The sequence below is a fragment of the Aplysia californica genome, unplaced genomic scaffold, assembly GCF_000002075.1.
Source record: "Aplysia californica isolate F4 #8 unplaced genomic scaffold, AplCal3.0 scaffold00236, whole genome shotgun sequence".
Classification (NCBI taxonomy): Eukaryota; Metazoa; Mollusca; class Gastropoda; order Aplysiida; family Aplysiidae; genus Aplysia; species Aplysia californica.
The window spans coordinates 114,919-140,454 of NW_004797506.1; the positions used below are offsets into that span (position 1 = coordinate 114,919).

Here is a 25,536-nt window from a genome sequence, read left to right on the forward strand (position 1 = left end):
TAATTAAAATGTATTTAGATCTACTGTCCACCCTTTGATTATTTTATTCGAGCAATGAACCGAACGTAACAGCACCATACTCTGGCGTAATCCCGGTTCATTACTGTGCCCATCATTTGACTCTATTTGAAACAAAATTAAGAGCAACGTAGAAAGATTTGCACCTATAGGGGCCTACTCGACTAGGCCTATAAGGGACAGCAAGACTGGAAGAAGTGTTTGGTTGCCCATGGTGAGCGCGCTTTGCAGCGAAGTTTTTAAGTTTTTACTAGACTCTAGATCTAGACAGAGAGTTTACTGATCTAGATCTAGATCTAGATCTAGATCTAGGCTACTTTGCTTAGCCTACACAGAGGGATAGAAGTAGAAGGCGAATATAGATCTAGTGCGAGGAGTAATTTATGCAAATTTTTATATTTCAGCTTAGCCAGCCTATATTTCACGTAAATATAAGGATATATTTTACAGGAAGTGCAATGCTAAAACAGCTCCAAGTATTGTATAAAAGACAATACTTATGAAAAGAAAAGAAGTGTTGTGTTGTATAATCTAAGCAGCAATGAGGACAAAGATCTGTATAAATTGTAAAAAGAGAAGTGAAGGGAGGCATATGCACAGCACTTATTAAGAGGAGGGATTCCCTGTATTTGACTTTACCATGTTAATGGAAACAAACATTCATTTTAACTATTTCAGAGAACATCCAAACTGCAGTTTTTTTTGTGAAACTAAATCATCCTCATCAACACAATCATCAAGTGCCAAATCTGAAACAGAGATCAGCAATCATGATTCGACACTCATTTTTCGGCTCAAATGCTCTTTAAAGACCAGTATTAAATTGGTCTTTTCCTGTCACCGATCTGTTCAAGTTCTTTTTGTAAATTGTTGTTGGTCTACCTCTTCATCTTTTACATGCCATTTTATAGGGGAGAACAAGATGTTAAAGACCTTTGTGTTTATTTAACTAACTGACCCAGAAACTGATTTGTCTTTTCTTTATTGCTTCCCCAGCTAAATAGACACTGAAGTCTATGACCATATGGTTATGGCGAGTTAACTCCAAGAACATCTTAACGAAAACCGGTCAGAGCCATTTTGGTTTCCATTGTAAAACTCACTTGGGTGTGATGTAAGTGGAATGCAAGCTATCCTCAATAGGCGAATTATCTGGCAGATTCAGGAAAATGAGGTAGAACGCTGTCATGTGGGCCACGTAACCCAGCATTATAATAGGGTCTCGGCCATAAACATTTGTCCTCTTGCCTGCCAAGCCAAAGAGAGCACCACCTGGATAAGAAAAGATAAGATTAATCTTTATGGTCCAAACACTGGCACACTGATTTAGTGTCTCCCCCATGCACACACATATAATGCAAGCATGCACGCACATACACACACACACACACATTATAATATATATGCTTACACTCACAGACCCACAGTCACACTTACACACATATAATATAAATGAACAATTGTAAACAATATTTAGATTTAAGTTACAGGCATAATCAGTAACAGATTTTTAATATAAGCCAGGGCACAATAAACACAGAGACAACTTGAGTTTCTTATTAGGGTGTTTGGTTCACCAGAGGGGAAAAGACGAAGCCAACAAGACTAAAACAAGGAACCTACCCTTATTTTTTAAAACAGGTGTCTCATGCCTCCATTAACATTGAGCCCATTTTATTTTTAGTTTAGGTCATCGTGTTAGGCCAAATGCTGGACAAACCCCAGTCTCAATTAACTGTTATTCTATGGCTATAACAGATAAATTGGGCTTCGTTATTATATTTTAGGGTGACCTTATTTAGGCCACATGTGGCCTAAATAAGCTAAACCCCCCTCCCTTACCTTATTTAAGCCACTGTGGCCTAAATAAGCCAAACCCCCCTTACTTACCTTATTTAGGCCACATATGACCCAAATAAGCTAAACGCCCCTCCCTTACCTTATTTAGGCCACATCATGGTAGATTTCTTGAACTAACCATGGATTCGGAAGGTCGAGATTCTACTTATCTTTTTATTTAGTGCGGGGGATTATTTCAAAATAGAGGATGATATTAAATGAAAAGTGGACCAAGGGTAAGAGTTGTGTGTCTGTCTGTGTGTGTGTGTGCATGTGTGTGTGTGTGTGTGTGAGTGTGTGTGTATGTGTTTGTTTTGTGAGTAGTTATGGTGAGAGAGAGAGATCTAGAGCGAGAGAGAGAGTAAATGTAATAGTGTGTTTGTATGTGAGAGTGTGTGTAATGTGTGAATGTTATTGTGTGCATGAGTGTCTATCTCAGTTGTACGGTCCAAATGTACATTATTTTGTTCAGAATTTTACATAGAACTCAACTACAAAACACCTTTACACAAAGTCACAGAAATATTCTTTTTGTGCTTATTGAGGTACAGTACAGGGTGATTTTACCTGCAAGGATAATTGGAAAAAATGGGCAATATCTTTATTGCTAATGGTCATATTTAGACAAATCCTATATCTTTTTCTTTTTTTTTTCTTAACTGCTCATGGTTATTAAAGAGTAAGCCAACTAGGTCAAGGTAGTCATTTTGGATTCCTAATATTATGGGCTTTCTTAAATTTTTTAACTTGTTTTTAGCGCTTTTCTCAAAGTAAAACGGATTCCGCAAAACAAAACAAAACAATGACCGTATCTTTCTTTTTCAAAGTATTGTGCGTGCATTTGGGTGAAACTATATATTCTATGCTTTCAAGTACATGATAAAAGCTAATACAGTCAAGCAAAATGTTCTTCAGAGACATAGATCTAGTAGTAGGCCCACTGGAACATTTTTAATTAAAAACCGTGAAAAGATTACCAGAAAATAACAAAAGTATCTTATGATCTACACTTGCATTTGCAATTTTTTTGACAAATTATAGTCTACCTCATTATCTTTTTTTTCACATTTTTCTTCACTATTTATGACAACTGGCATGTATTGTTTTCAGTTATTATCAAGGAAGTGGATAGGCAGACCACGGGGTCTATCTAGCCAAAAGGATAGGTGGACCTCGGGGTCTACCTAACAAAATGCTAGGTTTTAGGATGTGAACCCCGGAATCAGCGTAATGAAATACAATGAAATCCTGTTATAACGAGAGAGAGGGGACCGGTGCAAAATGTCTGTTATAGCAGGATTCTTGGTATAAAGGATCCAGTAATAATTTCGAGGGAAACCGTAAAGTAGGCCTAATCTATGAGTTAGAACATATTCTGTTTATTTCCTTTTACTATCTCCCCTGGTGATGATTTTGTTTCAACATGACCTCTAGGTCTTACTTGATCAAAAATCGAACCAGTTTTCTTTCTCTAGCGCTAGCAATGTTGACTGGCAGCTCAGTGTTGGCGATCAGAAAGAAAGGGCTCTGGGCTAACTCCCCCGCCGTGTTTTCCCCCATCGCACCACACCCTGTGGTACATTCTGTCTGCTTGCGCACATCACACAATCGCTCCATCCGTCACATTGCTGTGACCTCTCCATCCCCGCATAGGAGAAGTGAGAGGCATGGTAAGCCTCGATAATCTAAGCTTACGCTGGCCTATCACCCGATGTGTTCTGCTTGTCTGCGCAAGCCACACCCTCCCTACTCAGTCGCTCCGGCCTTCATTGTTGACACACGTGGGCTCTCCTATTCTTTGTTTCGCTAGATCACCAACAAGTTTCTCAACCTGCGACATTTTACATAATGTATAACTGGCCTATGCACTGTGCATAGCAGCAGCAATATTTCGCTATAACCGACTCGCAGGTTTGTCTGATAGCGCTATAGCAGTATTTTATTTACAAAGGTAAAGAAGAGAAGAAAAAAACAGGGTTTTCGAATACCGGTAGTGTCTTTATAACAGACTTCTCGCTTTTTCCGGACTCGTTACAAGTGGACTCCACTGTAAGTAGATCTAGGTTTAACTAAGCATCGGTGGACCCTGGGGTCAACATAGTGAAATAAGTAGATCTCAGTTTATTTTATAGTAGGACTGGCGGAGCCCGTGGTCAACGTAATGAAATTATAAGTAGATCTAGTTTTAATGAAGGATTGGTGGACCCCGAGGTCAACGTAGTGAAATCAGTAGATCTAGGTTTAATTAAGGACTGGTGGACCCTAGGGTCAACGTAGTGAAATAAATACATTGTCATGTAGATCTAGGTTTAATTTTAAGGATTGGAGGACCCTGGAGTCAACGTAGTGAAATAGGTAGGTTTAAGGTGGACCCTAGGGTCTACCTAACGAAATACTCAATTCTAGTTAGGTTTTAGAATAGGTGGACCCTGCGGTCACCGTAGTAAAATAAATAGGTTTAATCAAGGTGTCCCGGGGGTCCACCAATCTTTAATTAAACCTTCTTATTCCTCTACGGCTATGGTGACTACGGTCCACCAGTCCTTTTAAAATTAAACCTACTTATTTCACTACGGTGACCCCGGGGTCCACCAATCTTTAAAGAAACCTACTTATTTCACTACGGTGACTCCGGGGTCCACCAGTCCTAAAACCTAGTATTTCGCTAGTTAGACCCCGGGCCCCAGGGTCCACCTTAAACCTGCTTATTTATCACTACCTTGACCCTGGGGTCCACCAATCCTTACTTAAACCGAACCTTATTTCACTACGGTGACTCTGGGGTTCACATCCTAAAACCTAGTATTTCACTATGCAGACCCCGGAGTCCACCTATCCTCTACAGGACTATACTATTATCAATTTGCAATTTTCACCGATTAGCATACATGCTGTCTAAAACGTCCACAGCTAATGCTATTCTCAAAGAAAATGGCACAATTTGATTTTATGTCATGTTAAAAAAAAAGAGTTTTAAAAATATCCAGATAATAACATAAAATGATTATATAGATCATATAGATAGATTATATAGATGTATGTATCATATGTATTTTATTATGTATACTAAAAGACTGAGCAGAGGCTTACAATGTAAATTCTGTGCTCTACAAGTAGAGAAAATCTTAAGTTTGCGCAAAACAGATTTTAGAAGAAAAAAAAATGGATCTAATTATTCTAATAAAAGTAAAAGTGGTTGTTATGGTGAGATTTGTTATTACATGTATTAACTCTGGAAATACAGTTAGTTGCTGAATCTAAAATTAACTAGAACTGTGCAATTAGTTTTGTTTCAGTTCCAAAGACCAAATGCATAGCAATGAGTTAGATCTAGATATAGCAGTTGTAGGCTCTCTGGCTGCTTCTAGTTCTAGCATAGGCCTGCTACTACTGATTCTAGACAGGGAATCTAGATCTAGCTATCACCTGCACTATTAAAGTATATGGTAAAATAAAAACAAAACTGAATTGTTTTGTCAGTCAGTACATGTACATCCCAATTGCCATAGCCGCACGTATTAATAGTTGAATAATGCGATATCGAAGCAACACGTTATCACAGTGTGCAGGGGAGAGCGGGGTGCCCGGGTCGCTGACCGGTCGATTCGGTAGTTTGGCTTTTGTAGATGTATGCATTTTTTACGGAAAGCCCTACTACTAGATCTATTAGTGTTGTGAAAACTTCAACCTCTACAGCTCAGGTGTCAAAAGATGTTGGGTTGGAAAATAATAATACGTCCTGAAGTTTCATAATTTATACAGAATAACACAGCCAGTAGTTTTTATTTCATCAAGTTATAAAAATTGCCTTGTTTTCATAAGCAAATTTTAATAGTTCCAGTTCTACCGAATCGATTTTCACGTGAATTCAACCATTTTGATGATCTTTCTTTTCCTTTTAAAAAGATGTAGGCCTGTCGGATGAGTTGTTTAGACCCATCAAAACACGAGGTTTCGTGGCCAATCACAAAAGTCTACGGGGCTTATCGAGGCCGATTCGCCCAGCCGCGTGCACGTTCATTAAACTGCCTACTAGATAGAATTTACTACCAAAGATTCTCTACACGACCTTTGCTACTACTACTACTACCTGTACTACGAGACAGTACGAAAGAGTGCCACTCAGGCAAAGATAGTGTAACTTTGACTCAGCCACATTGTGTACACACTTTTTATACCCCAAATTTGACCCAGAAATCCATTTGGAGGATTTGACCTTTTCACTTGACCAAAGTGTGCCAAAATGGTAGCCTAGCTTTTGCCCCTCCATGAAGGAAAAATCTGACCCTCATTCATACCATTGGGATTGAGCAGAATTTTGCGTATTGTGCTTTGTTCTTACAATATTCATTATGATTATGATTTATAAGTAGTACACTGAAACAAATCTGTACTAAATGAGAAAAGTGCACAATGAAAGTGGAACGAACTCAGTTGCCTGAAAAGGGTAGTTTGAGCATGTGTGGCCTAAATAAGCTAAACCGCCCTCCCTTACCTTATTTAGGCCATATGTGGCCTAAATAAGCACTCCTTATATTTTATTATTTTATAAGTCAGTAAACATGGCCCAGCTTCCAGAAAAGATTTGTTCACCCATTTCCTTTTCTTCATTCTCACCTGCACACAAGAACAATAAGAGGCAGAGACATTTTGATAATAAAAAAACGTAATCTTCTTTTGAATGCAAAATCTAAAAACTAAATAACTACGGACAAACTGGCCACACACTGTCTCTATTGCCATACATTCCTAACTGGGGTCCCAATGTCATTTACAAATTTATGACAAGTTCCATAGAAGTTGAACCAAGTTACAGGGATACCCCCTTTCTTCCCTTTCAGTACAGTGCAACACACATACTCCAGGCCAGCATTCTCTGTCTGGAACAAGTAAAACATTTTTTCATTTTATTTAGGATAAAGAGTATAAGAAACAAGGGCCTATCTTCCACGAAGAAAGCTGATAATTGAAAAAAATACAGTGAAGGGTATGTATATGGAGAGAGATCAAGAAAGGAGACACAACCATACAATAAATCAAAGGCTATAAATAGCTCACAACTTGCAGCTCAAACTCTTACCTAGAATTTCACCCACACCAATGAATATACCGGAGATCCCCAGCAATCCGTTAGCACTGTTGCCAAAACTTTCGGTGTGAGAAATGCTGGCGCCATAGACACCACTGAAGAATGTCAGTTCAAGACCTGGAGGACAGACAAAATGAGAAATTCAACTTTGAACTATTTCCCTGCATCTCTTTTTTTTTTTTTGGTAAATGTTTTACGGCGCTCGCAACTGCATAAGGTCATATAAGCGTGCGGGACACACCAAACATTTTCAAATGGTAGGAAATTTAGAATTTTGCCCCGGTGGCCACCGAAGCCTACTCTTAGCGATTTTAGACCAAGGGATCTTTAAAACGCGCAACTTGCACACCCTTATCCGAGAAGGCTAGGTGTAGATCTTTCCTACCAGAAGATCAGGGGTGCGGCTGAAAGACAGCAGTAAGAAGGAGCCAAGGAGTAGCAGTAGAAAGGCTGCATAAAGAGTCAGATCTCAGAGGAGGGGGCAAATGAGGTGAAGGGGTGGGGGCAGAAAGAGGAGATGAAAGCAGATGACAGAACATTGCTAGAGAGCAGGAAAGGAGGTGAAAGAAGACAATTTTAGAGAAGAAAATTTTTCGGTAGCAACCCGGATTCGAAACCAGGACCTTTGAATGAGAGGCCAACACCTTAACCTCTAGGCCACGAGAGCCCCCTCCTGTATCTCTATATCAGAAGTAGATAGAAATAGATTATATAAGATCTGCCTCTTTTTCTTTTTGGCATCCATTCATCTCCCAAGAACTAGGAATATTGACGAGATGTATATTGCAGGGAAAATAGATCACACTTTCATCACCCTAAGAAACAAAGAATATAGTTTGTTTTAGTAAGGTTTTACTGCGCTCGCAACTGTATAAGGTCATATGAGCACCAAGGGGTGGATGTCAACAGAGAAGTCCAAACGGGGAATCAGGCTTACTCTGCTCACCTCTATAGCCTCAACAGCACAAAGTCCTGTTGTAGAAGAATAAGATTTTCAATACCTCTCTTGACAAGTCAAAGCAAAAAAACAACAACAACAACAAACAAAACAATTTACATTGAAATACTTAAATGCAAGTCATAAATCTCTTATTTGTCTTATAACAACTTATTCTCTTCACAAGAATACTGACTCCCTAGGCAATGAGATAAGATGTGACAAACACAGAACCCTCCTGATTTATCCTTCAGCCTAGTAATAATCACACTTTAGATTCAACTGTACACATGCCTTTCATTTCTACCACAGTTCAAAGGCACATATTATACAATTAAATGAATAAGATATTTTATACCCCATCTTTACAAAATTCGGATCATAGGGGTGGGGGGGGGGGGCTGCATTGGACCCTGCCTGTCATGGTCAACTCGAGCTGTGTGGTATATAATAATAGCCCAGCAGGAAGACACACAACTTCAGCTAACATTTTTAACAAGCTCCCCTGTAACACGTCCTTGGCACTTAATTTTCCCACTCTTAATTCCGGATTCTGCTAGCTTCATAGGTAGGCCATTATGTTCAATTGCAATTAATTCAGGTCTTGAAAATTTCTTCCAGATTGTTTTTGAACATATCTTGGAGACAGAGACCAATTCATAGTCACTGCCCTACAGACAAAATTCACTGTATTAATAATAGCTTAACACTTAAACCTCACACATAATTTACCACAGAAAATATGCGAGTGTACCTGTGTAGGCAAAGGCGAAACACAGCAAGAGCATCTCTCTGGTCTTGAGCAGCTGGAAGGCTCTCTCTGTAGCAAAAAACACAAAGTGCTATTGTTAGTGAGCATGTATCGCCTTAGTTAAGATATAGAGAGAGATTTATTGTCAGTTTCTGTGTAAGACAGACATGTAGATTATGAGATCAAACACATCAACTGAAGAATTTGAATTTGACTAATGAGTATAGGGAAACACGTCAACACACAATAACAGCAACTTACTGTTGGATAAAACCTACAGAAAGATAGAAGAGAGAAAAGTAAAAAAAGTAGAGTTTTCAAGTGGCTCCTTCTAACCACCCACATCAACAGGGGAAAATGAAACTCAATGTCATGAATAGAATAACAGTGACAAAAAGTTCAGCTGACAGAGGATATAAGCGAGGAACAAGCCAAAAATAGGATGCATCCATACTTTAGGCATACAATTAATTTTGTTGAGATTGACAGATCACAATTAGTTTTAAAAAATTAGAAATGACAGACAAGAATTACAAAAGAAGAGCTGGAGAGAAATGGGATCTACTGTCTTAACTAAACAGACACAATTTGTCGTCAAAAGAAGGTGATGACAAGAAAAAGCCTTATAGTAGCCAGGGATGGGGGAAGAAGACAAAAACTAAAAACCCTTCACATTCAAAAGCAATCATATTGTCAGCCAAAGAAGAATGACCAAAAGATGACAGAGGAAGGAAACAACACGAACCAATGAAATAAGCTGTACGTGTTTAGATTAAACGACAACCCATTATTGAGTTGAAAGGGGCTACAGATGTAAATAATTTTCACCAACAAAAAATAACAAAAGATATTCACAGCTCCACATAAAAACACAGATATTAACAACAACATACAATCACAAACACTGTGCACTCACTTAGGGCAGTCAGGGGCATATCTGGGGCATGGGTGGAACTGCCGAGATAAACATACATATTCATAAGCTTCTCTTGTTTGTGGGTTTTGTTGTTGCCTCATGATCAAATCAAAGTATCACTCTCACTCAAGCAAATTCAAAGCAAAGGAAAAAAAAACCAACAATATTCACTACTTCTTTTTTGTAAAGGATTGATAACAACACATTCTTTTTCTTTACAAATTCACCTTAAGTTAAAGAAAAATACATTACAAAAATAACAGTGTTTTTATTTATTTTTTATAGTAGAGGGTTTTACGGCGCTCGCAACTGCATACGGTCACATGAGCGCGCGGGACACACCTAATACTTTTAGTTGGTAGGAAATTTTGAATTTTTCAAGGGTGGCGGCCGAAGCCTACTCTTATCGATCTTAGGCCACCAAAGGATCTTTAACGGGCGCAACTTGCACATGGGCCCTCCGAGATTTTTCGCCCTTGTCCGAGAAGGCTAGGTGTAGATCTTTCCTACCAGAAGATCAGGGGTGTGGCAGAAAGACAGCTGTAAGAAGGAGTCAAGGAGTAGCAGTAGAAAGGCTGCAGAAAGAGTCAGGAGCCCAGAGGAGGGGGCAAAGGAGGTGAGGGGGTGGGGGCAGAAAGAGGAGACGAAAGCAGACGACAGAATATTGCCGGAGAGCAGGAAAGGAGGTGAAAGGAGACAATTTTAGAGAAGAAAATGTTTCAGTCGCTACCCGGATTCGAACCTGGGACCTTTGAATGAGAGGCCAACACCTTAACCTCTAGGCCACGAGAGCCCCTAACAAAGTGTAGTTAAAAAATTTTGATCAGATTGACTGTATTTATGTTTCATGTTCCCACTGACACAATTTGAATTACCAAGGAGGTAGGCTGCTTTGACCCCAACCCATGTGGTGTAAAATAGAGCACATTAGCAGAAAAATTGAGATATATTTGATAATATACAATTCCCAGTTTGGGAATCAAACTCACGTATTCAGCATGCAGCGGCGTAGAGCCTAACTATTGTTCCACAGACGCTACAAACTCAGTCAGTGCAAAAAAAAAAGAAGAAAAAAATGGTTCAACATACCTAGCATTCAGACTGAGTGCATTCTCCTCTGTGACCTCAACTCTCCGTTTCCTGAGCAGCAGTAAACAAAGACAGCCTAGCAGACCTGCAGCGCTGAGCGCAATGAACAGCTTGGTACGTTGTTCGCTGCTGATCACTGTCGCTCCTTGAAACACAAAGTAGCTGTACATGTTCCCAAACAACAGACTGAAAAATACGAACAATGTCATTACTCAAGGGCCACTTCTCATTCTTCTCTCAATTTTCATTTCTTCTTCTATGTTTTGTTCTTTCACATTCCCATGTGCGTACATGCATGTGTGTGTGGAGGGGGAATAAATGTTTAGGTTCATATGTGCAATTTTATTTCTAACACATAGTCGCCCTTTTTTCTCATGCAATCCGTATTCGTGGAACAAAGGCATTTACATTTAAAAAAACACTCCCTCCACAAAAAAAACCTAAAAAACACTGATCTTATCCATTAGCCATCAACTAGGAATGAAAACCCGGTTCTTCAGATGCTTTTGCAAAATTACTTGTCTTAAGGCTAATGAGCTCCATAACTTAAGTTGGTATTAAAGTGATGGTTCATAAGGGGAAGACATTTACAGGTCTTCAGATTTAGTAAAAGTTTTACGGCACTTCAAACACATTAAGGTTATATAAAGTCCAAAGGTTAGAGGTGCTACAAGGAGAGTAATAAACACAAAAAATGAGGACGAGAGATAAGGATGGTAGATTTTAACAGGAAAGAAGGAGCAAACCACACCAGAGCAACCACCAACCACCCACTTATCAAGTCAACAAACAAAAACAAACTGCGCCTTTAATTGTATAACGTCAATAGAATTTATAGATACAGAGCTCTATAAGTCTGTGGTAGAAATAGCGAACTCTTTGAGCAAATAAGGCACTTTTGGGCTAAACATACTCGATGAAAGTCGCATAAAAATTTGTTCAGAGAACAATGTAGAACCAGGGGTGGTTTGTCAGCTAGACTGTTGACAAGAGATCTATTGCTGATGATGATTTTCATTTAGTTTTCAGTAAATCCGAATAAACATGTATCAACATTCAAAATGCACCTTGCCGATTTGAAGGCGTTCAAATAGAAAAGTGGGATTCACTGCTGTTTTGTCGCGACAGAGCCTCATTCCTCCTCCTTTGTTTATCGCACCGGCTCGTAACTTTAAATCGTCTCCCGTCAAGCCGTCACGTCGCGGAACTTCATACGAGGACAAACGAACATGGCGAGTACAGCGATGAAGTCAGTCCTATGGACAAATCCATTGACTGCCCTAAGAGCGAATATAGGATCCCTTGATTGCCAAATTGGCCTCCATGTTGCTTACAAAATCAGGAATGGGACTGTCTTGAGTCTTGGGCAGCACAGACACATGAAATATTTTACCAGCAATACATGTACTTATTATCCAGCCTTTCTCTAACTACTATCAGAACATTTATTTTATTGTCAGCATGGCACTAATCTTTCTTGTGTATTGAATTTTTAGCCACCTATAGTTTCTGTTTGGTGACTATTCATCGCTTTCTCCCCATTAATAACATACCTGGCCCATATGAGTCTCGCCGGCGAAAAGAGGAATCGTCTGGTGAAGATATCAAGGAGTGATAGGCTCTCGGCTGTCAGAGTCCGGGCCAAAAACAATGGGCATACCCCCTCCCTTCCCTCCCCTTATCCACCGTCACCCCAGCTAGTTCTATAATTAGCATTTGACACACTTCCCCACTTTGTTACAACAGTGTTCTGAGAATTGAGAAGTGTGATGAAGAACGTTTGATTACATAATGATGGAAAACTGTTGTGTGCTAACTTTGTCCAGCTTTGTATAGTATCTGATTTTAGACTTAATCTGCATGGGACAGCGTCATTGGTACAGTATCAATTGACTTTTTGCCATCATACAGTACTGTTCTTATTACATATTTACAGGTCGAGTGCACGTCGATATTGTGTGTGGGTGTGTAGAAAGAAAAAGTCTTTGGTTAAAGTACCAGAGGCCATGACCAGCAGTTTATTGGGCTTCTCATTTCCAGTTTGTTTTCTAGCATAGACTCTAGAGTGTTTCTTTTTCCATGCCGTTCAAGTCAGTTTCTATTAACTCAGTAACTTCCATCATACATTAATTATAATATTGTTTCTTGACACTACCATATTTCAGCTCTTTCACATTATATTAAAATGTTTACAGTAGTGTGTGTGTGAGTGGGGGAGGGGGTGGGCATGGCGAAAGTAGGAGTATAAAATGAGGAGAGAGAGAGAGAGAGAGAGAGAGAGAGAGAGAGAGAGAGAGAGAGAGAGAGAGAGAGAGAGAGAGAGAGAGAGAGAGAGAATGTGTTTGTGTGTGTGTGTGTGTGTGTGTTGTGAAGGAAGGGGGTGGGGGGAGGAAGAAATAGTCTATGTGAATGATGGCCGGTCAGCTCTATAAACCACGAGCCGCCACTGTGTAGAACTCAATGAAAAAACAAGTCAAGAGAACTGTGTAGAAACCTCAAATAAAAAGTTTTGGAGAGAAATGTTCAGAAACCACAGCAAAAATGTTGCTGGGAAAGATGTTGGGCCCATACAAAAGGTTTTGAAGAGAACTGCGTAAAATCAATAGAAATTTTTTTAAAATTTTAATCAAAATAACAAAGAAAAATTTTGAAGAGAAGAATGCAGCACCTGCAGAATTAAATAAGTGTTGGAGAAAAGTGATCTAACCCAATAGAAAAGTTTTCAACAGTCAAAGAAGGTTCCAGAAATCAAAGAAAAAACTAAGACAGTGTAAAGCAGTAGGTAGAAGCCATGTAGCGCAATGGGTAGAATCCACTGAAGAAGCTCAAAAGAGAAGAAAACAGAGTATCAAAAGAAAGCAGTGGAGAAAAGTGTGTAGAACCAGTAGAAGAATCTGTGTAGAGATGGGGATAGAAACCAAAATTCAAATGGTGTGGAAAAGGGAATAGTCCAAATACAAGAATCGAGGAAAAGGAACAAACTGAAGAAGCGGGGATGGAGAACACAAAATGGTAACTGAAAATTTCAGTATCCCCACAGAGGCTAACACATCTCAAGATGCCATTATATAAATTTCACTCGACTTATTGCTGCATTAGTAAATCCATGGGAAAACATAGAGCCCTCCCAATGAGTTCATTCGGGGCTGTGGCTCTGCTAGCATTTCAGAGACGCAGCTGGTGGCCCCAAGCAAGCAACAAAGAGGAAACGTGAGGGAGATATGAAACAGACAACTCACCTGCATTGTAGCAAAGCCCAGAAAATCCCGCTGTTTCGAGACACAGTCTCAGAGTCAGAGTTAATAGTCAGAAAATTGCCTTGGCCTGTCCATAATACTGTAGAGTAACAATGAAAAGGTTTTTTTAAAGGCATACAATGGTAATTTAAAGACTAATCACACAAAAAAACCCACTTCACAAAGTGAAAAAAAAAATGAGGTAACCATAAGAAACACAAAGGGATTTTTTAAGCCAAATAAATTCATGTTCAATTCAAGGGTTACGGTGTGTGAGGTTGAATAGCAAAATATTGATTTTTTCAAAACTGCACAAAATTTACTGTGGCTCCAAATTCGCATGTGATTAGGGCTATTATCTTCATCTCTCCTTTCAGACATATAAATTATAGTTTATAAGTGTTTTACATTCTCATAAACACAATTTAGCCCATTGGGGAGGCACGCAGCTTCGACTAAGGGGAAACTCAGAAGAAATGGAAAGAAAAAAAAGGTGAAAAAAGGTGTCAAGGGCCACTTCCTTAAGCGACAGCTGGATAGAGAAACAAAAGCAAAGCATGAGTCAATGAGGCACACAAAAAAAATCTAGCCTTGTGACAATAATAATATGCCTCAGCTATGGGTCCCTATTTTATAACCACATGATCAAATTCAAGGATCTCTACCATCTGGATATTTTATTGTCAAATGAAAACGAGGTGGCTTGATCCCTGAGCTGATATCTGTGGCCATCTGAGCATATGAAAGTAGTGAGGTTGATTATCTAATCCCAAACCTATGAAGCAGTAGCTGAAAGGAGCCAAGACTTCTGAGTCACTGAGAAAGGTTAATATGCACTTTAATCCTACTTTTCGTCTCTTTACCGAATTCAATCATTTGTGTCACAACCTGGTGGAATCAGGCGCTGGTCAGTTTTTGGGCATGTGGAGTTATTGGTATCATCTTAAAGTTTATTCAGTTGTCCTGCTATCGGTGAAAAAAAAGCCCGTCTATCTTGAATAGAAGAGATATTCACGATTGAAATAAGTGGGGGTAGTCCGGTGTCAAAGGTAAAATTAGGGAGAAAATGACTGCTAAAGTTTGGTGAATTCCAAAGCTTCAGAATCTTTGGAAACCGAAAATCTATATTTTTTATACCTTTAATCAACGTTTTCCAATAAAATCCATACAGAAATGTGTTTTGAAATGAACATAAAAGAGGTTACGCAAAGACTTAGAAAACAAAATTCGATAAAAATTGCCAATGCAGCGGAAAAATGCCTTTTTCTTCGGTTTCATTATTTTGAAGAGCGCCTGATTTCACCACACTGCCTCAAATTTATTGAAATTATTCCTATAAATGGCAAATTCTCCTAACCCATTTGGAACATCACAAGTTTTTGTAATGTAATGACCCTAAAATTTAAATTGATCATTCCAGCATTCCTCTGAAAAGAGCAAGGGTTTTTTTTAGTTGTTGCATTTTAATGTAATGTGGAAAGGTGTATTGAAGACAAAAGTCAAGTTCACACAGAAAAGTCTCACAATGTAAAGAACAAAAGAGTTCAAAGAAAAACCTTACTCGCAGCTCCAAATCCAACCAGCACTGATCCCAGATACAGAGCCCAAACCATTGGCTTGAGAAATTGCAGGACAAACAGACTGATTTGTGGGAGGGGGCGGGGGGGGAGAAAAGTCAACAAAAAACATGAACTCATTACTGTATTCAGACAACAAAAAGCACGGGCTAAGAAAAATTTTTACAAAATTTGTATGTTGATAAATACATAAAAGGTCTTCAGAGTAGTTCTACACCTCAATACAAACTATGTCAGTCTACCAGGCCAGGCAACCATTTCAGTTTAAAGGATAAATTTTCCTAAAGAGCAATTTCTTGACGTTAGCAACTGCTTACTGCGTAGAAAGCGACACAAACTGGTTATGACTACAAACGAAAAAGCTATCAATCTAGCCTTTCAACTAAAGTGTGACAAAAACGTGACTTTCATTATTTTCATCTAAAACCTCCATTTCAATTTGTCCAACACACAAGAATTAACAATTTTCATATATAAATAATGAGAAAAACTTACAAATACATGAGGGACCCAATGAACATGGCTATTTTGGGCCCTGTAAAGGCCACAAACGACGGGGCAGCCCAGTTGGAGACTGAGAAGACTGCATACAAGATACCCAAGCTGAGGACAAAATCAGAGTGAAGATCTCATGAGACTATGATTGGACTACTCTGGATTTTTTTTAAAAACCTATGGCATAATTATTCAGAACAATAATGGTCTATGATACTTTGACAGACATCTTCAACTGTGTACTTTTCATGACTAATATTTTACTTCCCTACCATCTATTTCTGTGTGCTTTCCTCCACGCTCAGCTTCATCAATGCTAAATAAGCCAGACACAGCAATCACAGGTACACATAAGATAGTGACCTTATTACTTTCTTCAAGAACTTTATTCCATCATTCCCTGAATCGTTTCAAAAGACGCACTGTTCTGCCTTACTGCTGCATCTCTTGCTCTAAGTGTGTTCTACAGTAAAATCAAGAATTGTACAAGGCTATAGAAATGCAAAAAAAATGAAAGTAGAAAGAGCAAACTGCAATGGAATCCCTGCCAATAAGGCACTAGTCTTGATCCTGCCAAGAAGAAAAAACCTAGAAAGGACAGATAAAGTTAATTTATCTGTTGCGGTTGAAGGAAAAGTGTAAATGTCAAAGCAACATTTTTCTGTTGTCGAAAGCAATCCATGTAAGTTCAAATTTTGAGAATTTTTTATTTTTACACCCTCCCAAAGCTCTATCGAAGATGCACTTTTCAGCATCACCAAAATGCAGTTTAGTGCTATGGCCAAGACTTACAATTTTCTTGTGTTTCATGATTCCTGATAAGAACAACACAACTAAAACCAGTTTTTTGTCTTGTGTGTAAAAAGTACCCAAACGCAATTAAGTGCTTTGCTTGCACAACCAGGGATACAAACTTCTTTTATTATCAGTGTTCTCTTGATACTTGGACAAAAATATCCTTATATCCTCAACAGTAGCCCAAAGAAAGAAAGTTGACGTTATTTTCCCTGATATTGTTAATGTAAATAATGTTGCTTTGTAGACAGGCATTCACAGGAATAGCTGAGGTAAAAAATACTAAAGAAAAAAAAAGCAACTACAACTAAGTACTTAAAAACTAAACAAGCAAAAAACGAACTCTTTTTTTACAAAACCAACAGACTTGATCACATAGTGTGTTTCTCAAATTTCCCCATAAGATTTAAGCCTCACCTTGTGTACGCATTCCCTGCCGTGCCATTATTCTTTTCCACACTGTCCAAGACAGTTTTCTGAAAGTAGATAGTCGTGACATTGTACTTCTTTTCAAATACATATTTTCCCATTTGCATTCTTCATCAACCAATTTGTTAATACTGTGTGAATGAGCAAATACTTCCTATTGTAATAATAAAATTGTAAGTCACAATTTATCATTTGCCTTTGAAACTGAAACCGATAACCATCAGTTCACAGGACTAGTACAAATTAAAATGGAAAAAAGAAAGAGAAAAAAAACAAAAAAACAACATTCGAAATGATATGAGCACAGACTTTATTTCAAAGCTTTGGTCACCGCTGCTACACTAAATGGTGGATGCAATCATCCCAAACCCCTTTACAATACATTACCAAATAAAAACAATTCTAATTTAATATGTGCTAGAAGAATTATCAATGGCTGTGTATATCAGACAAAATTGATTGTATTTTTATACTACCACTCCCAAAGCCTGAGGCATGGACTTTCAAGAAACCAGGGGCAGCCAGCCCCCCCCCCCCCCCCCCCCCCCCCCCACATACACACATATCCTGGGAAGAGTCATTTTCAAATCTGACGGCTACATTCCAAAACAAAGCATCAAAAATATCTTTTAAAAGTAACGGTTAACGACAGGAGTAAAGATGAATCATGAAATTGGCGTAAGACAAATAAAAATCCACAAAAAAAGTGCTAATCAATGCATGAGAATGGTGTTAAAAAAATAGGGAGCATTATTTCACATGAGTCAGTCGATGCAGTGTGGCAAGAAAAAAAATCCCTGAATCAGAAATTTAATCTGCCAAAAGCATTTTTGACGAGCAAAGTGTCAGGAGCATATTATCATATTATGAGCCTTAGTTTGGCTAAAGAGTACCAGTAGAGGCATACTGAAGAGACTCAAAGATGTGAAATGCAATGTTCCAGTAAGACAATATGTGACGCTTAGAAATCAATAACAGGGTAAGTAGAAAAACGTACTTCACAACTTCTGCTTCTAACAAATCTACAGACTTCACAAGTTAAGGACCACTTGCAAACACTCTGAGTGGTCTTCTTGGGTCAACCTGCACGTGAGCGTTTGTGGAATGATCCGGTGGCTTGATGGCGCTGCCTCAAGCGGACAATGACCAGAGTGTGACACTGCAAGCCTTCTGGCAACTTCTCTGGCCCCAACTCCATCCTGCAGCCATGCCATAGCCCTACACCATCAAAGTCTCTCAGCTTTTGTCATGGTGGCATGTTGATGTGATACTGGTTTTTGCACAAATGGCGGCTTATATTGCCACCAAAGTGAGCACAGTTTGAGACCGTACGTATATTTATTACGTGAACAGAAATTTTAACTGAGGAATGTCCGTGGTGTCACACACAAGTCCATAAAAACAGCAAATTTGGCTAAAATTCATTGAGGATTTCCGTGCTGCATGTGGTGGTTTTGCTCCTTTCGGAAACTTTGCAGTATGCATTGGTAACCCAATAACACTTTCAGAGTAAGAGATTTTGAAACATTCCTTGCTGTCTTTTACTCGGATTTTGTAAAAATCAGGGCTGTCTGTCAAGGCGGAAACGAAAGCAAACGATAGAACATGATAAGAAAATTTTGAGAAGAGAAATTTTCTACCACTGTCAGGATTCCAACCCAGGACCTATTGTATGAGAGGTGAACACCGTACCTTTAGACCAAGAGAGTCCCCAAAGAGAGAGGGAAAGAAAGAAAGAAGTGGGTTTTTAAGAAGAAGAAGAAGAAGAAAATAATAATATTGTAGATCATTTCAATGGTGCCCACTCCCATGTGATCACAGCTCTAGGCACTTAAACATAAATGCATGTATGAACAATATTCACGCACGCACGCACACATACACACCCACATTCATGCACCCACATGTACGCCAAACACACACGCACACATACAGTAATACACACACATCTACTTGCTTATCACACGTGCACACTTACACATCATTACGAAAAGAGCACAGATAATAAGATAATATAGCAATGCATTTTGCAAAATACAGAGTGATCCCAAAAAAAAAACTACAAATTTTTGTTTAAATATTTTCCTCCACACTGAAGTTTTGCGTTTCAAATTTATACTCAACATTTGGAAGCCAAAAGGAATTTATCTGACATTCATTTTAGATAAATCCACAGAATAGTTTTGCTCTACATAGCGTAACAAAACAGCCCATTTTCAGCTATGTCCCCATTTTCGTAGCATGACACACAAGTTCGCATTAATAGGCCTACCACTAAAAATCACTACGATTGTGCCATATAGCAAACTACAGTAGTCTAACAGACCAATAAAAGTTTGCAGACAGTTTTTCTCAAGTTTCCTTTACCTGCTGAGATCATGATTAAAATTAGTAAAGAGCAGAGAGCTTTTTGTATTGAACATTTCCTCACCACCAACTCATTTCATAAGTTTCGAACAAGGTACTGAAATAATGTTAAAGTGTCCTTTAGGCCTTCTTTGATGGCAAGGGTGGAAATGGTCCATCAGTTAGGACCTGTAGAGACTTAGAACAAAAATTTCCCAGACAAAACGACCATTTCAGGTCAAACACACACCGTTCGCACCCCTTTAAACATTACCAGGGTGCAGAATTTAGTAGATGAGCCCCATGAGAAGTCTGTCCGTAGAACATGTCTGCAGCAAAGACTTTCCTACATCTCAACGGTCTGCATTCTTAAGGCAGATCTTCATCTACGACTGTACCATTTTCCCTTCGCGAAGCTATCAAAGGATAGCAATGATTCCTCGATGGTCTTGAAAAGCACAATACTTCCTCTACGACATTTGGTTCCTCGGCAAAGCCCATATTCACCTTTCAGGTTATAGCAACTCCACAAATGGTGTCTAATTGAGCAACATCACCCCCCCCCCCCTTTGTCTGTAGAACAGCTCTATACTGTAAGGTGTACAGTGTGTGTGGCTTTGAGTACTCATGGTTGAGTGGATCATTGTGTTTGGCCACCAGTGCACATTACGAACGACGCGTTAAAATGTGTCCAGTCAAAAGGAAGACATACAGACCATTGGTTCTTGGAATTCCAGAATTTTTAAAAACAATTTTAACTCAGTAGGAAAAAAGAAATATTGTTTAACGGTTTACAGGGATGGAAAGATTAGATTTTAGCTATAAAAGGAAAAAGAAAGAGAAAAAAAACCCAATCATTTTGTGACTTTTCTTAAAAGATCTTTTAAATTGGTGCATTTTGCATTCATAGGCGGTTTTTATAAAAGCCAATTCCGGTTTTGAAAATTAGTTTCTTCTTTGTGAATTTTATGTCAAACCAATTCCTTTTCAATGAATTATATCTGTTCCAAATTACAACACTCTAGCACAAATTTTGTGCGAGAGATTTAGAAAAAAAAGTTGTACAGTTTTTTTCACCCTGTAAAAATAAATGGATACATATAGTCATTTACATAACATTGTACTGAAAATGAATCTACTGACATAAAAATGATGTAATTAAATGTGTCTTTAAAGATATTTTAAATTTAGACTCAGATCTTGTAAGTCTCAAGGGTTGGGGAAGAGAGTTCCAAACTGATGGAGCAAGGTGGGCAAACGATCTTTCAGCTAATTTTTTACCTCCTTTTCAAGGAACTCTTAAAAGATACTGACCGCCTGCTTAGTGATCTAGATGGAACTTAAATCTGGATGAGATCACTAAGATATGAGGGAACTTTGTTAAACATTTATGACATAATGTTGCAATTTTATTCATTAGACATTCTTATATTTAACTGACACGGGGAGCCAATGCAACGTTCTTAACATGGGAATGGAAGTGATGTGATCCTTTTTCTTTTTCTTTAGTACAAGCCTAGCAACATGATTTTGAAAAGGCCACCTCTATTCTCACCCCCAGTGAGAATAGCGCAGGTGAGCCTTTTCATGGGTCTCAACTCAGAATTTTTTAAAAGGAGGAACTTTCCGCGTGATCGCAACAGAAGCCCATTTTTGCGAGATACCCACTATTATTATACTGTTAGACCCTAGAATGTTGAAATAAAAACCATCAATTTATCAAAGCAAGATTATTTCATACCAGTTTGAGGGTTTGGAAGATAATTTCAAGTAAGGGTCACTAACCAAATATTTACAATCTTGATTACGTACAGAAAGTGGAGGAGCACTGTGGTCTTGTGCAACTTATTTATATTTTACTTTCATCATATTCGCCTGCATATATAAACTATATAAAAATGAATCTTGTTTTGAGCCTGGGAAAGGGCCTAGAACCAGAATATCGACTGTCATGAACCAGTCTGGGTGTAATGATTCGTATAATAAACGTGAAAGACAATATTAATGCTTAAACTCAAAGAAGAAAATAACTTGAATAGCTCAAGTAAACCTATTCAGAGTGAGAGGTGTAAGAACTGTGGGAGGGCAAGATGCAGTGGCACTGAAAATCGGTGAATCTTGAACAAAAAGCTAAAATATAGAGACATAATTTACTGTCAGCCATCCAATGAAACGCGAACTCTAAGGCCCCTGCCCTAAGTTCATTAACATGCTTACAAGTAGTTATGATGGATCCTGATTATACACAAGGCATGCACTAACGCGCACTTTACTTTGCAGAGAGCTGTAGTAGTAATCAAAATTCTAAATATTAAAATTTGCTTCCAATTTATTTTCTTTTTTTGTCCTCTGGTGTTGCGTCAAGCCCTCCCCCCATCCCCGAGAGTATCTTTTTAAAAAAATCAATAATCTCCCCCCTCCCATTCAGGAGTCCTGTACTTCACAGCGCTCAGTACGCGCGCAGGTTCATTGACCAGTCACAATGAGGAGCCTGACAAGACGCTTGTATAACTTTCTTTTCTTTTTTTTTTTGGCCCCACAAGCGACAGCACAGTGACAAACATTATTTTCATGGCGACACTACGTTTGTAATGCAGAACCTGCATGTTACAAATGTTGCGTATTCAGACTTTTACAGACAGATTTCTGAGATCTTGATTTTCCGGTCGAGCCTCGGTGTCACATACAACACCGCTTGCCGCCATAGTCGCCTGTTCGCATGAAACGTACTCTCAGACCAGGAAAAGCCTAATTAATATTACAATCGCGACCGGCAAAAACGAACTTAAAGACTTTTAAATCAGATTTGGTTTTCAAATAATATTCGAGATCTTTTATGTATTTTCCCGCGTCTCGGCAATTTTTTTCAAATTCCCGGGTAATTCCCGAGGCCTGGCAGTCACTCTGCTCCCACCAACTCTCTTTCTGATTGACCCGAGTTTAGCGGAGGAAATGGCGGTAGCGGAAATCCGCTAAATAGCAGAATATTGAGACCCATGCTTTTGGCTTTTCTCCCCCGGTGTGCGTCACGGTGATAGGCTAACCAATGTAGGCCTAGCGTTCACCAGAGAAAGAGATGGAGGGGAGGGGGGGGAGAGAGAGAAAGAGAGAGAGAGAGAGAGATATCTGCCATGCAAAACAAAATGGCGAACCGCGTAGTTCGGCTTGATTCGAAAAGTGAAATAGCCATAGAGCATCTTTGTAGACGACCAAATTCGTTTGTAACTTTTATGCTATAACATCATTTTTTCTTTGTTTTTGTCAATTTGATCATCCACACCGATAGACAGTATTCAGAAATTAGGAAAAACATGTCTTGTTTCACACCAGGTGAGAACAGCCAACATTGACAAGTCTCATCCGGGGTGAGAATAGCCACTTCCTTTTTGAAAACGTAACTTGTGAAGAGTGGTATTTGGTATGTTAGCTAGTAAAGCATTGCAATAATCGATGCATGAAAAGAAGAAAGATGACATTTTAAGTGTCCTCATATCTTGCAATACGATCTAACATGATGTCATACCACATGCAGCAAATGTGATGCAACATTATACACTCTTACCTTGTAGTAAAACTAGGCCCATGATATCATGTAGATCTCGTCACATTAAAAAGTTCACATTTTATAACTTTTAATAAAAAATGTAAAAGAAAAGTTAGTTAAGCCATTCACTCAGTCACAGTACTACTACTACTTCTTCTACACTGTAACTCTAACAGTCTACAGATAGATAACATGGGAGTAGCTGGATCATTAACAGTAATGGAATACAGATAACAGATCACCCGGCTTTCATATGTAAATAATTCATCTTAGTCTTAGGTAGGTAGGGCCTACTTCATTAAACAAGATCTAATAAGTCTATATATTTAAATTATAGTATAGCATAATTTTGGAGTGTTTTACTAATCTAGATCAAGATCTAGATCTACAGCACTTACAAAACCTTGCATACTCAGGGCAATAATATCATTTCCCACCGTGGGGAATGGGAAGTAGGCGTATACATTATAGGATTATAGGCCTCGCCTAACCTAAAGCCTAAAGTAAAGGTTATAGTTATGTTACCTTAGGGCCTAGTTAAGTGCCTAATCCTCTCTACTAGTCTCTACTGAGTTGGTTTAGAAGAAAGGAAATTGCAGGTCTGTGACGAAGTTAATCCTACATACTAATCTAGATCTATTCTAGATCTAGACTCTAGATCTACAGTAGCCTAGAAGATATCTAGAGACAGAGTAGTTCGACTAGGCCACTAGGCCAACTAGATCTACTCCTACAATACAAATATACATGATATCTTTTTTAAAAACGGGGGTAAACCTTATTATTTTCAATTAGAATGAAAAGCAAGGTGTAATTATCTTACCTCGACCATTGAACATGTCTGAAAGGCAGTAAATATGAGCATAAAAGAAACGCCCAAAATAACAATGTTGAACAAACGAAATTCACAACAGTGGATCGCCATCTTGTACAATAAAATATCACATGACTTTTTCTCGACACTTTTCGTTTGAGCTCGTAAATTTACGGAAAAGTTACGCATGCGCTCAATGTCCCGCTCAAACAGGACACGCCGCCGGAAGAGTCCATACAGACGAGCTTGCTAAAATACAATAACTTTCAAATTCAAGTGTCTCCGACTCGACTCCGAGGATTTTATCGTGTCCTTTGTGCACCGACAGTACCTGCACGACGATGAGCAGCTATGGTAGAGGGCCTCCCAGCATCGATGGGATGGTGTCGCTGAAAGTAGATAATTTAACTTACAGAACCACCCCAGAAGATTTGCGGCGTGCGTTCGAAAAGTATGGCGACGTTGGAGATGTGTACATTCCTCGGGATAGATTTACCAGAGAAAGCAGAGGATTTGCTTTTGTTCGTTTTTATGACAAGCGAGATGCTGAAGATGCAATGGATTCTATGGATGGTGCACTCTTAGATGGAAGAGAAGTCCGATGTCAAATGGCACGTTATGGAAGACCCTCAGAGCCTCACAGACGTGGGCCTCCCAGACGCGGTAGCTACGGAAGGCGGGGACGGTAAGTTCATGAGAGACGAGGTCATCTAGATTCTAGATATATAGAATCTATCTAGAATAAGATCTAGATCTAGATCTAGATCTAGATACAATGGAATCCTGTTATAACGAGAGGGTGGGGACCGGAGCAAAATGTCCGTTATAGCAGGATTCTCGCTAGATCTATAAGGGATTCAGTAATAAATTCAAGGAAAACTGTAAAGTAGGTCTCATCTATGAGTTTGGTATTCTGTTTATTTCCTTTTGCTTAGCAATGCCAATCACCCGCTGCGCCTTGTGCCGGAAATCGGCCTCCGCGCGAGGGGTATTTTTGGGGCCGCTCGGAATCAGAAGTGACTCTACTCTATATCTAGAATAAAATCTAGATCTAGATCTAGATATCTAGATACAGTGGAATCTTGTTATAACGAGAGGGTGGGGACCGGAGCAAAATGTCCGTTATAGCAGGATTCTCGCAAGATTTAGTAATAAATTCAAGGAAAACTGTAAAGTAGGTCTCATCTATGAGTTTGGTATTCTGTTTATTTCCTTTTGCTTAGCAATGCCAATCACCCGCTGCGCCTTGTGCCGGAAATCGGCCTCCGCGCGAGGGGTATTTTTGGGGCCGCTCGGAATCAGAAGTGACTCTACTCTATATCTAGAATAAAATCTAGATCTAGATCTAGATATCTAGATACAGTGGAATCTTGTTATAACGAGAGGGTGGGGACCGGAGCAAAATGTCCGTTATAGCAGGATTCTCGCTAGATCTATAAGGGATTCAGTAATAAATTCAAGGAAAACTGTAAAGTAGGTCTAATCTATGAGTTTGGTATTCTGTTTATTTCCTTTTGCTTAGCAATGCCAATCGCCCGCTGCGCCTTGTGCCGGAAATCGGCCTCCGAGCGAGGGGTATTTTTGGGGGCGCTCGGAATCAGAAGTGACTCTCTTCTAAGTTTAGTTACAGGAAAACTCCTGGACGAAAATAAATGAAACTC

General features: G+C 39.0%; 2 protein-coding genes across 3 annotated transcripts in view; one reads left to right on the plus strand and one right to left on the minus strand.

The window, feature by feature from the left end:
• Positions 1-24,077, minus strand: part of LOC101853562 (UNC93-like protein MFSD11) — a 34,763-nt gene extending 10,686 nt beyond the window's left edge. The window contains exons 1-10 of the mRNA XM_005100114.3: positions 23,885-24,077; positions 17,160-17,218; positions 15,948-16,055; positions 15,437-15,516; positions 13,879-13,975; positions 10,640-10,825; positions 9,551-9,588; positions 8,638-8,703; positions 6,938-7,063; positions 1,122-1,290 (exon numbers count right to left, since the gene is read on the minus strand). Coding sequence (XP_005100171.2) covers positions 1,122-1,290; positions 6,938-7,063; positions 8,638-8,703; positions 9,551-9,588; positions 10,640-10,825; positions 13,879-13,975; positions 15,437-15,516; positions 15,948-16,055; positions 17,160-17,218; positions 23,885-24,064 — 1,109 coding nt within the window. The 5' untranslated portion in view covers positions 24,065-24,077. The remainder of the gene's footprint in view (positions 1-1,121; positions 1,291-6,937; positions 7,064-8,637; positions 8,704-9,550; positions 9,589-10,639; positions 10,826-13,878; positions 13,976-15,436; positions 15,517-15,947; positions 16,056-17,159; positions 17,219-23,884) is intronic.
• Positions 24,078-24,085: 8 nt separating this feature from the next.
• The window catches only part of LOC101853794 (serine/arginine-rich splicing factor 2), a 14,552-nt gene continuing 13,101 nt past the window's right edge, over positions 24,086-25,536 (plus strand). For both annotated transcript variants that reach the window (XR_220539.3, XM_005100115.3), the window contains exon 1: positions 24,086-24,560. Coding sequence is in view for 1 of the 2 variants with exons in the window: in XM_005100115.3 (XP_005100172.1) it covers positions 24,217-24,560 (344 nt within the window). In the remaining variant the exon portion in view is untranslated. The remainder of the gene's footprint in view (positions 24,561-25,536) is intronic.